General features: G+C 40.2%; 1 protein-coding gene across 10 annotated transcripts in view; it reads right to left on the bottom strand.

Annotated features, from left to right (window-relative positions):
* chodl (chondrolectin) overlaps positions 1–13,762 on the bottom strand; it is a 161,664-nt gene that overhangs the window by 12,361 nt on the left and 135,541 nt on the right. Inside the window, exon 1 of one of the 10 annotated variants that reach the window (XM_062975019.1) lies at positions 13,119–13,170. The exons of the other annotated variants lie outside the window; for them this stretch is intronic. Coding sequence (XP_062831089.1) covers positions 13,119–13,155 — 37 coding nt within the window. The 5' untranslated portion in view covers positions 13,156–13,170. Of the gene's footprint in view, positions 1–13,118; positions 13,171–13,762 lie in introns of those variants that run through there. 10 annotated transcript variants of the gene reach the window in all.

Genomic DNA, 13,762 nt, shown 5'->3' with positions numbered 1-13,762 from the left:
GTTGGATAATAAGGAGACATTAAGGAGAAGCCTATTAAACATCAAATTAGGTTATGTTTTTACAAATTAAGCACCAAAACATCATGTTATACAACAAATTTGGCAGAAAAAGTAGTTCAATAGGCAGTAATGCTACATAGCAATTACTGTATTTACAAATTTAGCACCAAAATATCACGATGTATTGAAAACATTGATTACAAAAATGCGTTGGATAATCCAGAACGTTGGATAAGCGAGTGTTGGATAAGTGAGACTCTATTGTATATCCCAATCTTTTCACAAGGAAGTCAATGAGATATCTATGATTCTCTAATGCACTTTTCCTCCTCAGTATAATCGAGTGAAATAAGACAATTTTAGAAATAAGTGGTCCACAGTGATGCAGTGACTTTCATGGCTACTTGGGAATTTGAATTTGGCTCTCCCATTGAGACAATTTAGTCACCACAGGCAGCAATAGGTCATTAGTATGACATTGTTCTAAAATACTAATCAAATGCTTCCCACACTTTCTGATATCAAGCATAGGTTTTTTTCTGAACTGAAAAAAAGGAAGGGTACACTTCATTCCTTTTACTCTGTGGAATGATAAGGATTTCATGCCCTTGAGAGAATGAATTTCTATGTCAGTTCCTATTGTGAGCATGACTGAAACTAGGAAAGATCAAACAACACTGACTTATTAGTAGACAAAATGTTTGCCTCCTACCCAGGGCCAGCCAACTGAATCTGGATTAAACACGTCAATCATAGTGAATACAAAAATGTTCTGAAAAGGAACGTAATCCCAGACAAAGGTTGGCTAGAATGGCATACAGTAAATTATGTATGGACAGGTGCTTTGGACTTATACAACCCCTTATATATGGACTTTGTTTCTTGTGATATACACTGCACTGTTTGATGCACCTGGGGTACTAGTTCCTGGGATTCAACAGCAGATTCTCAGGAAGCGATAGTAAAAGTAAAAAAAACAAAAAACCAAACCAACAATAGATTCCCAAAGGTTGTTTCATGCCATCAATATGACTATACCCATATCCAAATAGGCATCTATAATATCACAGAGCCAGAAACAAACAAAAAAAAATACAACCTGAACATAACACTTTATCCAGCTGTCATTAGTAAATGGACAGTAATCTGTGAAAGTGCATGCTACATGTCTATTCATCTTTAAGATGCTACAACAGGCATGAGCAAACTTCGGCCTTCCAGGGGTTTTGGACTTCAACTCCCACAATTCCTACTGGCTGTTAGGAATTATGGGAGCTGAAGCCCAAAACACCTGGAGGGCTGAAGTTTGCCCATGCCTGTGCTACAAGAAATCTTTCATGGCCTTATTAGTTCTCTTATAACTTGCCTCTGAAGACAATGGCTATAAAACTTTATTTATACCCCGCCACCATCTCCCCAATGGGGACTCGGGGCGGCTTACATGGGGCCATGCCCAAGACAATACAATAAACCATAACATAATACAATTAAATAATACATTACATAAAATAAACAGTACAACATAAGATCAAAACAGCAATATAACAAGAGCGGGCCGCATGAACACTACATTTAAAAACTAGATTAAAAATTAAAACTCTGGGTGAGAAAGGGATCAGAATAAAACCTCGAGGGACGGGACATCAGATAGTGAACCAGTCTAGAGGATAAATATCGGGGGGAAGTAGCATAGAACATTTACTCTCCGAAAGCACACCGGAAGAGCCATGTTTTTAAATCTTTCCTGAAGGCTAAAAGGGTGGGGGCTTGCCTGATTTCAATGGGCAGCGAGTTCCACAAGCGAGGGGCCACCGCAGAAAAGGCCCTCTCCCTTGTTCCCACAAGGCGAGCCTGAGATATAGGTAGTGGCGACAGGAGGGCCTCCCCTGATGATCGGAGAGGTCGGGCAGGTTTATGGTAGGAGATACGGTCACGAAGGTAGGCGGGTCCCAAACCGTTTAGGGCTTTATAAATGATGGTCTGCACCTTGAATTGGGACCGGAAGATGAACGGCAGCCAGTGGAGCTCCTTAAACAGGGGAGTAGATCTCTCCCTGTAACTCACCCCCGTTATTAGTCTGGCGGTCGAACGTTGGACCAGCTGTAACTTCCGGGCCGTCTTCAAGGGAAGCCCCACGTAGAGCGCATTACAGTAGTCCAGTCTAGAGGTAACTAAGGCATGGACCACCGTGGTCAAGTCAGACTTCACGAGGTATGGTCGCAGTTGGCGCACAAGTTTGAGTTGTGCAAAAGCCCTCTCGGCCACCGCCGACACCTGCGCTTCAAGCGTCAGCGCTGAATCCAGGAGGACCCCCAAACTGCGGACCTGTGATTTCAGGGGGAGTGCAACCCCGTCCAGCACAGGTTGCCACCCAATACCCCGATCCGACGAGCGACTGACCAGGAGGGCCTCTGTCTTGTCAGGATTGATCCTCAGCTTGTTTCTCCTCATCCAGTCCGCCACAGCGGCCAGGCACTGGTTCAGCACCCGAGGGGCTTCCTTGGAGTCAGGTGGAAACGAGTAGTGGATTTGTGTGTCATCTGCGTAGAGATGGCAACACCCTCCAAAACTCCGGATGACCTCTCCCAGCGGTTTCATGTAGATGTTAAAAAGCATGGGGGATAAAATAGACCCTTGCGGGACCCCACAGGTCAAAGGCCAGGGGTCCGAGCAGGTGTCCCCCAGCTTCACCATCTGGGAACGGCCCTCCAGGAAGGACTGGAGCCACTGCAAAACAGTGCCACCGAGTCCCATCCCGGAGAGCCTCCCCAGAAGGATACCATGGTCGATGGTATCGAAAGCCGCTGAGATGTCCAAGAGAACCAGCAGGGTCACACTCCCCCTGTCCAGTTCCCTGCGGAGGTCATCCACCAGGGCGACCAAAGCCGTCTCAGTACTGTGCCCAGGCCTGAAGCCAGACTGCGAGCGGTCCAGAAAATCAGTGTCATCGAGGAACTCCTGGAGCTGCGTGGCCACCACCCGCTCCAGAACCTTGCCCAAAAACGGGAGGTTGGAAATTGGTCTGTAGTTGTTACATACAGATGGGTCTAGCGAGGTCTTTTTTAGTAGCGGCTTTACCACCGCTTGCTTAAAACAAGATGGAAATGACCCCTGACCCAGGGAGGCATTTATTATAGCCACAAACCAATCCAACAACCCCTCTTTGGCCTGCTTAACCAGCCAAGAGGGACAAGGATCCAGAGCACAAGTGGTCGCCCTCACAGACCCAAGAATCCCCTCCACGTCATCCGGAAGAACAAGCCGGAAAGAATCCCACAAAATCGGACAGACAGGTGCCTCGGTTACCTCCACTGGAACTACAATTAAGCTGGAGTCCAACTCATGGCGTATCTGAGCAACTTTGCCTGCAAAGTGGTGCGCAAAATCGCTGCACCTAGTTGCCAAGTCATCAGGGAGCCCCTGGGTCTCAGGAGGCCGCAGGAGCTCCCCAACAACTCGGAACAACTCCGATGGCCTATTGGCCGCAGACGCTATGCGGGCAGTTGTGAAAGCTTTCCTGGCTGCTCGCAGAGCCACGGAGTAAGCCTTAATAGCGGCTTTCGCCCGTGCTTGGTCAGACACATCCCGAGATTTCCTCCAGATGCACTCTAGTCCCCTCCTCGCACGCTTCATCACGGCCAGCTCCTCAGTGAACCAAGGAGTCGACATGACTCTACGCAGCGAAAGGGGACGTTCGGGAGCGATCGTGTCAAGTGCCCTTGCCAACTGGCTGTTATAACGATCAGCCAGGACATCAACAGGATCGCCAGTCTCCAGAACAGGAAGATCCCCAAGAGACCTCAGGAGTCCATCCGGATCCATCAGCCTCCTGGGGCGGACCATCTTAATGGGTCCACCACCCCTGCGGAGGTTAGAAGACACGGCGAAACTCAAACAGATCAGATGATGGTCAGACTATGACAATGGAAGAATATTTTGCTCTTCCACTCTGACTGTCCCACCGTCCACAATGAAGACAAGGTCCAGCGTGTGTCCCGCCTGATGTGTGGGCCCAGATATAACTTGAGTCAGCCCCATGGTTGTCATGGCAACCATGAAATCCTGAGCTGCACCTGTCAAAGTGGTCTCGGCATGAATATTAAAGTCCCCCAAAACTATGAGTTGTTGGGAGACCAGGGCCGAATTGGAGACCACTTCTGCTAGCTCGGACAGAGAGACTGCTGGGTCGCGGGGTGGACGGTACACCAGCAGAATCCCCAAGCTGTCTCGGGCTCCCACCTTCAGGAAGACACACTCAAACCTCGAAGACTGCGGAACGGCGCATCTGATCAGGGCGATGGACTGCCGAGCAATCACCGTGACTCCTCCTCCCCGCCCCCCAGCCCTGGCCTGCTGATGCACCCCGAAACCTGGTGGGCACAGCTGAGTGAGATTCACACCACCCTGCTCGTCCAACCACGTCTCGGTGATGCATGCCAGATCCGCCCCCTCGTCCAGGATCAAATCCTGGATAACAGCTGTTTTACCGTTGACGGATCTGGCGTTCAAAAGCAGGACCTTAAGGCTGGGAGGTCTGTCCTGAAGACTACCACACCTATTCCTCTCCAGGGTCGCAAAAACTCTGTTGCGCTTCTCCCTGGGTCGAAAGTGACCGTTCTTCCATGCTATAGCATGGCCAATTGTTTACAGTATGAAAATAATAGGATTGATTCCAAGAGTTCATGGATTTAAAATTAAGAAGGCTGCACAAGTAGTCCATTGGGGGTAAGGCTGATGAAAGAGTCTAAGGGAGCAGTAGAAAAGGGGGTGTGTGGGGGGGATGAAAACACAGTGTGTTTCTAAACTACAGGTTGAGTATCCCCCCTTATCCAGAATTTAAAAATACAAAATAGTTCAAAAAGCAAAATTGTCCACCTGAGTGGCTGAGATAATGACACTTTTGCTTTCTGAAGGTTCAGTTTACACAAACTTAATTTCATGCAAAATATTATGTAGAATATTATATAAAATTACCTTTATGTGTATAAGGTATATATGAAACATAACTTATTTTCAGACTTGGACCCCTTCTCCAAGATATAGATGCAAATATAGGTAATCCAAACTCCCAAACAATCCAAAATCCAAAAACCGTTCTGGTCCCAGGCATTTTGAATTATAACATTAACTTCATAGGCATATTTGCAGATATACAGAACAATGCAGGCTGTTTTATCTATAAACGGCAATAACTATTTAAATGTTGCATGCAATTTCTAATACAACAGAAAGTGGAATAGTGATCTAATAGAAAGAGGACATCACTATTGTCACATTTTGACTGCTCCATGATATATCACAGGAGTAGCAATCATCTTATTCTATCACATTGCCAGAAGTTTGATCATTTCCAGAAGCCAAGCTTGAGATGAGTTGCATTAAGTACTACTAATGTTCTACTGCAGCGTGTGCCATCAATGGGATTTAATCTGCATTTTAGGATGAATCACATTACATTATGTCTCTTCAAAAACTCCTGCAGCAGCATAATTCCATAACTGTACTCTGTATTCATTAGTAAGAGAAACTGACAGAAATGAATAACCTCTTATTTCAGATGCATCTTTTTCCTTTGATATCTAGACTGACAGTTTTGTCCTCATTGTTTCAGCATGCAATCTTAAAAACTAAGTGCCAGTCATAGCATCCTTGACAACACATGAAGCCACACTTGTATCTCTTTCCAAATAGGAAAAAGCCCTATAGGAATATTATTATATTGCTACGAATCACTATACATTACTGGCATTCTGTTTTTCACTTGGCGGGCCAAGGAATGGCTCCTTAAATCAATTTAAGTCATATGGCTAGATTATGACTATTAAAGGCATTGCATATTTACTCTCTTTATCTCAGAATACAAATATTCTTCCCAGACATAGTCACTGACCTCAGAATTTAAGAGTAACAGCTGGCCAGACAAACAGATGAATGTATGATAAGCACATGTAATTGAAAATAATAAAGCATATACATCACCCAAAGTATGAAAACTCAAAAAAGTGATTATAGATCTGTGTATACAATGTGATCAGTATGTATGAATGACAGGGATAATGATGAATGTAAAATACTATCAAAATCAGTATAACAAAATATCAATACAGGACAATAATAATGATAAAGCACATCAAAGTAAAAAAGAAAAAAAACAATGATAGTAACAGCTAATGTAAATGTTAATATAGACTATAGCTAATAACATTCAAATATACATATTATGACAATTCAGATAACAATAAACAAAGACAAGTCTTCCAGTTAGCATCTTTTTCAACTCCAAGGAATTCCTTAGATTACAATGACAGAAAAACAAATCTCACAACAGGTCTTTATTGCAAGAGTATTAAAAAATTTCTTATTACTTCCATAAGAGTAAGTATTTGTCAAGCAGAGTTGTTATAAATGAATAGTATAATAATTGAATAAGAAAATTCCTGCAAAATAAAATAGATAGCTAAAATAGAAAATAACCAATATATCAGTGTATTTCATATCATAGAATAATAATACAGAGGGAGTAGCCATACAGATCAGTAATATCAAGTAAATCTACTGCTGTGTTTCCCAGCATTCAATCAACCCATAGGCCCATCTCATGGAGAACACATGAAGGAAAACATATAAATGATTAGTTTGCTGAACCAATTATCCACACACTTAATAAACTGGCTCTACAAAAATGCAGAGAGGTCTGTCTCTCATTAAGTCCTGCTGGAGTCTGTGAATTTAAAATAAAAAACCACTAGGTCTTCTTCAATATTTATCATACAGAGGTATCAAATGTCATTTTATGGGGTGGGGGTGGGGGGGAATTTCCCATTTATAGTTCTTTTCAGAGGTGTTATATACAAGATTCTCCACCATATCAAGTTCCATTATTTTAATCTCTCCCCAACACCAATCAAAAGTAACATTTTAAACAACTATTCATTCTGAAGCTGTTGGTTTTGCAAAATTCTTGATCTGTCTTTGTTGCTTTAAGAGGTTCACTTTTATAGAATTTTAATTCCATGATGGGTCGACAAGAGTGGTGAAATCTTGACAGATGGACGGATCCCGAGTTCAGCAATATTTATGTTACCTCTTCTGGTTTATCAGTTTGGATAGTCCTCATATTACAAGGAAATTCATAGCAATCAATCCAGTGAACCTGTCACCTTGATATATTGATTAAAGAAAGGAATAAGACATTTGTACTTTGCTTACATGAGGCTCATCGGCTCAGAAGTTTTCAGTTCTCTCTGTATTAACACATACCAGGATGAGATACTGCAGTGCTTCAGAGTCATATGTTGCTGAGGACCTATAATATAATCTATGACATTGTGGCCTGAAAAGTAATACTGTCCCCTAAATGTAGCCATTTGCCATGTATATGTGTTTATTAATTAATTAATTAATTAATTAATGGCATTTCTACACCACCTTTCTCAACCGCAGAGGGGACTCAAGGCAGCCTTACACATAGGCAATTCAATGCCTTAAAAATAATACACAATTCAAATTGACATTAAAAGGGAATTGTGAAATACATTAAAACAAAACATTTTAAAACAGTACATTCACCATTAATCATGTAATCCATAAGCATAATCCGGACCGTTGCAAAAGTCATTGCACACCATTCCATATGTCTAGTGCCCCAGTTCTCCAAAGGCTTGGTCACAAAGATATGTCTTCAGTTTCTTCCAGAAGATCAGGAGGGAGGGGGCTGTTCTAATATCCTTGAGGAGGGAATTCCATAGCTGAAGGGCCACCACTAAGAAGGCCCTGTCTCTTGTCTTCGCCAATCTTGCCTGTGAGGAAGGCAGGACTGAGAGCAGAGCCTCCCAGGACGATCTTAAATTCCAAGATGGTTCATAGAAGGAGATACGTTTGGACAGGTAAGCTGGGCCAGAAAAGTTTAGGGCTTTATAGTCTAAAGCTAGCACTTTGAATTGTGCTTGGTAGCAGATTGGCAGCAAATAGAGCTGACGTAACAGAGGGGTTGTATGCTTCCTGTACCCCGCTGTGGTGAGCAATCTGACTACTGCCCGTTGGAGCATTTGAAGCTTCTGAGCAGTCTTCAAAGGCAACCCCATGTAAAGCATGTTGCAGTAGTCTATTCAGGATGTAACTAGAGTGTGGACTAACATGGACAAGTTTAACTTCCCAAGGTATGGGTGTTTGTCTAAAGACAAAACACTGAGGACATAGTTTGTGCTAGGGAGTCTACTGCTTTGTGCCACTGATGAATGCCAATGGAAGCTGATGTCCAACAACTTAAATGCCATGGATTCCTCATCAAAAACTTAAAGTGTAACTTCCTATATGAATCAAAATTTGTCTATTGTTCATTTACAATTAAAAAAGAGCCCTGAGAAAGGGAAGTTCTTTAGATATAAGTACCTATTAGGATCAGAGTTCATTTGAACATCCGACAGAAACAGGTTCATCAGCACTTTAGCATTCGTGGATTTCCCGAAAAAATGCACAAGCACAATTACCTGAATCGATACAAAGTAAATGGTTATTCAACCAGAAAAATGGATATAATGTTGAAGGAGCAAATGAAACACTGTTTTACTTGTTGCCCTAATTGGTTGTGGCCATACTGAGAGGAAAAATGATACATTACAGTATTTCCTGAAAGCAATTGTGTGCCAAACTATTAAGATTCTGTCAGCGTTACTTTTTCCTTTAATTGGAAAATGTCTGCTTTCTGGCAAGAGTTCTACTCTATACATTTAAAATGCTATAAAATGAAAGTGAGGCCCACTTAGTTGTTTCAGTGATAAATGTCTCCTCCCATGAACCCCTTTTGTTCATATGGACCTTATGGTTGTAAATTATAGGATCGGTAATGGCAGACCGCCCAAACTCTTCTTACGGGGAAATTCTCTAAAGGTAGTTTTTAGCGTCCCTGTATCTTAAAACAGTGGTGCATGTGACTTTGAAAGATATCTACAAGTACACCTCCCAATGAATCATTATTGAATCTGGAACCTAAACTGAACTCAGACATTGCACCATGTTCAGGCGCTTTCTCTTGCCAAAAGTAGCACTTTTAGGTATATTCTATCTTAGAAATGTCTACTTGAAACACAAAAAATATATTTATTCTATTTTCAACAAGTAAAATGAATATTTGCAAGAATGTTGTTGTAGCTATGATGTTGTAGCTATTACTGAAGCACTCCTAACTAACATCATTAAGACAAATGTATATGGACGGACATTCACACTTTAAATTCTTCTGCTTGGTTCTTCAGATGCAGGTGATTATTGTGCATCACATTAAATGATCATAGCCCCTTCTACACTGCCATATAATACCAATTATCTTCTTTTAACTGGATTATATGGCTGTGCAGACTCATATAATCCAGTTCAATCCAGATTATATGAGTCTACACAGCCATATAATCCAATTCAAAGACAGATAATCTGGATTATTTGATTTAATAATCTGGATTTTATGGCAGAGTAGAAGGGTCCTAAATGGTTTAAGTGTTCATTGACTATAGAGAAAAATGTGTTGTATAGACCCATCTGAAGTTAATAGTCATTCTGGTTTGATTTTTGGTAGCTTTTGACTGATCTTTGGTTGATCTGGCAACATTTCAGCTGTTCACTGGTGGGGGTTTTGGCAAAAGGAAACATTGTTTCCAAAAACAGATCACAATTTACTATTTTTTCAAGTGATTTCACCAAACACTATTAATTCCTCCAATTATCACCATGTGTTGTCACTAATTATCACCATAGGTTGATTAAATTCATTGGGTGCCTCTCTCTTGGGGATTACATTCAATTAAGCAGGAGGACCTATTGCCTCGGGTGAATCAGAGGAAACAGTTTGTTGGAAGAAATGTGTCACATGGTTCTTTAGTTAAACTGACCAACACAATGTGTAATTGAGAACGATGAAGAGGAAGAACAATAACCTTTTGGAATCCAGCTCAAATAGCTGGGTTTTGCTTCAGATGTAGAGGGGCAGATCTACTATTCAGCATCAGAGGGTCACTACCAGATAATCTACTTGCTTTTCCTAAATTGGAATATTAGGGTGATTTTATATTAGCATTATTTATTTCATCTGAGTTAGTCCATGATTAATTATGACATATTAGCAATAAAACATAATATGAGATTTAATGGATTATAATGCATTTGCTCCAATGTATCTGAGACATGGATACAAAAATCTATGAAATCTCATTTGATAGTATACCATTATTCTTAAAGGTTCCACAAGATTCCTCATTTTGGTAGAAGCGACTAATGCAGCTACTCTAGAAAACATAAGAAGAGAATACACAAATCATAACTTAAAATCCTGGTTGAACTTTAGCTGTTGTCTAAAACTGAACCACACTGGGAAATGGTTTCAATTGATCCTCGAGTATAAGACTACATACTTACAATATTTCCCAGAGAGGTATAGGACATTGTCTGCCATCCTAATTAGCCTGAAGCAGCAACCTGGATATGCTTGCCCTAAATGATTGCTGGTGGATCTTTAATTGGTCAGGATTTCTGTGTAACTATCAGGGCTCTGGTGTAAAATGAGAATAATAAAGGCAGAGTGCATCTTAGCATATGTAAATATGCACCTTTAAATGTTACTCCAATTGTGTGGAGGCTACTTTACCCCTTAAATGACCCAGATACATGGGAGGCTGACCCCATTAGTTCCTCATGGGATTACACACACATTAACTACAAATGGAATAGTGGCTCACGTAACATCAAAAGAGTTGGCACTGATTAAATGTATATGCAGTATCCATAAGCATTACATTAGATAGATATAAGGTGTGACATTTATGAGGAAAAATCAACTGCACAAATATAGGATGGATAACACTTAGCTTGATAGCGGCATGTATGAAAAGGATCTTGAAGTAAATGCATAAATAGTGTTAAGTTATGCCAAAAAGCCAACGTTGTTCTAGGCATTTGGAATAGTATGCCCACTTCTGAGCAAGGGGTTTGAGAAGTATATAAACAAACCAGAGCATTTACAGAGGACCACCACCAAAATGATCCAAGGTCTGGAAACCAACTTACAGGGAAAATGGTATGGGGAGTTGTTTATCCTAGAGAAGAGAAGACTGAGCTGATATGCCATATATACTTGAGTATAAACCATGTTTTTCAGCCCTTTATAGGGCTGAAAAAGCCCCCCTCAGCTTATACTTGAGTAAGGATCCTGGTCGGCTTATATTCGGGTTGGCTTATACTCAAGTATATCCAGCAATCAGAGTCGGACAGTCTTATCTTAAATTACAGTCTTATGTAAATATTTCAAAATTATTTAACCTACTGATGCCTCAATTAATGTAATTTTTTGGTATCTATTTTTATTTTTGAAGTTTACCAGTAGCTGCTGAATTTCCCACCCTTGTCTTATACTTGAGTCAATACATTTTCTCAGTTTTTGTGGTAAAATTAGTCGCCTCGGCTTATATTCGGTCAGCTTATACTCAAGTATATACAATAATTGTTATCCTTTACGACTTCAGGTGAACTTATACGGTTTTCTTGCACAAATTTGTTCAGATGTGGGTTGTTTTTGCCTTCTCCTGAGGCTGCTCACTTTCGCAATGTGATATGATAGACATCTGCAAATATCTGAAGGACTACCATGTGAAAGATGAATCAGGGTAGCTTGCTACTGTTCTTAATGGAATCTAACCAATGGATTCAAATTACAACTAGAATGGTTTAAAATGACAACTAAAATTAGGAAGAATTTCCTGATAGTACATTGTTCAGCATTGGAATGGATTATGTTGGAAGGTGCTGAATATCTCCTTTATTAGAAATTTTAAACAAAGGTTGGACAGGCATCAGAGATGTTTTCATTGCAGTGGATTGCCACAGTTGAAATATTGGACTGGATAAATCTTGGGGGGTCACTTTCAACTCTATAGTTCTGTGATTCTAACATCTGATGTGCTTCTTTATCCAATATTTTTGTAAGCCACTCCGAGCCCTGGAGGAGTGTTTTTAAGATTTTTTTTATTTTTTAAAGATATTTTAAAGATGTTTTTTAATTGTTAGATTTTAGCCTTTCTTGTAAGCCGCCCCGAGCCCTAGGGGAGTTGCGGCATATAAGTTTAAATAATAAATAAATAAATAAAATATACTTGCATATGCTAGCTGCACACAAAGAACTGTCTCTAGAAACATTGCACCACCTCTTTCAGAGCATATTGAGTTCTTTGAGGTGAAAAATCCCAGAATTCTTGAGCCAGAATGGCCCATAAAGTATTTTTTCAGTGTTTTCTTTACAATTAATAGAGTGTTTATGTTAATAAAAGGTGTATGTATCAACTGAATTATCCTCTATCATCAGATACCTCAACCTGAGGGGTATAAATGTTAGAATGTTCATTGACACCATCAAAAATTGTCACCAATAAAGAGGCAAAAATAAACTAAGAGGGAGCAGCAGTCATTAAGGCACAACAGGTTTGATTAATATATTGGTTGTTAAGTGGCTAGTAATAAGATTAGCTCGCTTCTTTCCTGCCCAGCAGATACTTAAAGTAATTGCATTTTTTGCAAACTGCATTATCATCACTTTATGTGCTTTATGATGTTAAGGGGACAGCAATATGGGTTATGAAACACTCAGCAGTTTTTCTTGGCCCTGTTTTCACACTTTTTAACGGGCTATTCTTCTTCCAGATCAAAGTGTTCTAACCTATTGCACTGTAAATACAGAATGTAGACAATAATTCATATCAAACTAAGATCCCATCATGCATAATGTCCTATTTTCCTAATCATTGTTCATAACATGACCACAGTGTGGAAAAGGGCAGCTGCCCAGAAAAGATATAAGACAAAGAAAAATGTTTAAATGGTGTAAACTACTGTGAAGCAAGATGGGAGACTTGAGAGAATACAGGATATTTGGCTAGATTGAGAAATAAAAAAACTCCCAAATCCCATTTGTGGAGATCACAAATTTGGTGCATTAATCAGTTTTGGATACACAGAGTACCAAAGTTGGACATATATTAAGATCTCAAGACCTTTGGTTGGTTCACCATCCAAAAAATGCTACAATTTCTATATGGAGAGTATCCAAAAAGCCCAAATCACACTAAGATAATTCTTACTTTGTATGTCCCACCACTTCCATGTCAGAGAAGCCATTGCAGATGCTATAGACAGAGTCTGCAAAATCCTGGAGTCCAGAATGCAAATGTGCTGATATATGTGTCTAGCCCTTTTAGTTGCAGAGTTGGATAATAATAAATAATGGCTGTAATGTAGAAGAAGATGCCCATCCCTGTTTCTTCAAAATTGACAAGCTGTTTTATACTGAGAGGAAAAATCACAAAAAAGAAATGCTTTCATAACACATAAAAATCCATTCATCAAAAAGATATCATTGTGTAAAATATACATATGCTAATTTATACACATACAGACAAGAAATATGATATGGTATGTGTCATGTGAGATCCCTTTTCTCCAGCTCACCATCTTCGTAGAGAGGCCCGGTTGGAATGGGAGAGAGGGCCATCTCAGAGGTTGCATGTAGGCTCCAAAATTTCCTTCATGAGAAGGCTCAAATGCCCTTCTTCTTAATTTTCTTCCATCAACTGGCACATACTTTTTCATTATGATAAGCTTTCAAGAACCAAATATTTTGGGAGAAAGAACTATAAGAATGGTATTATATTCCTTTAATTGTACTGTGTTTAAATCACATGTTAATTTTGTTGTACATTTTAAATTATTTTAAAATGTCAGACAT

Source organism: Anolis carolinensis, chromosome 3 (assembly GCF_035594765.1).
Source record: "Anolis carolinensis isolate JA03-04 chromosome 3, rAnoCar3.1.pri, whole genome shotgun sequence".
NCBI lineage: Eukaryota > Metazoa > Chordata > Lepidosauria > Squamata > Dactyloidae > Anolis > Anolis carolinensis.
Note: the sequence above shows the minus strand (reverse complement) of the source record. Positions and strands in the feature narration are given on the sequence as shown.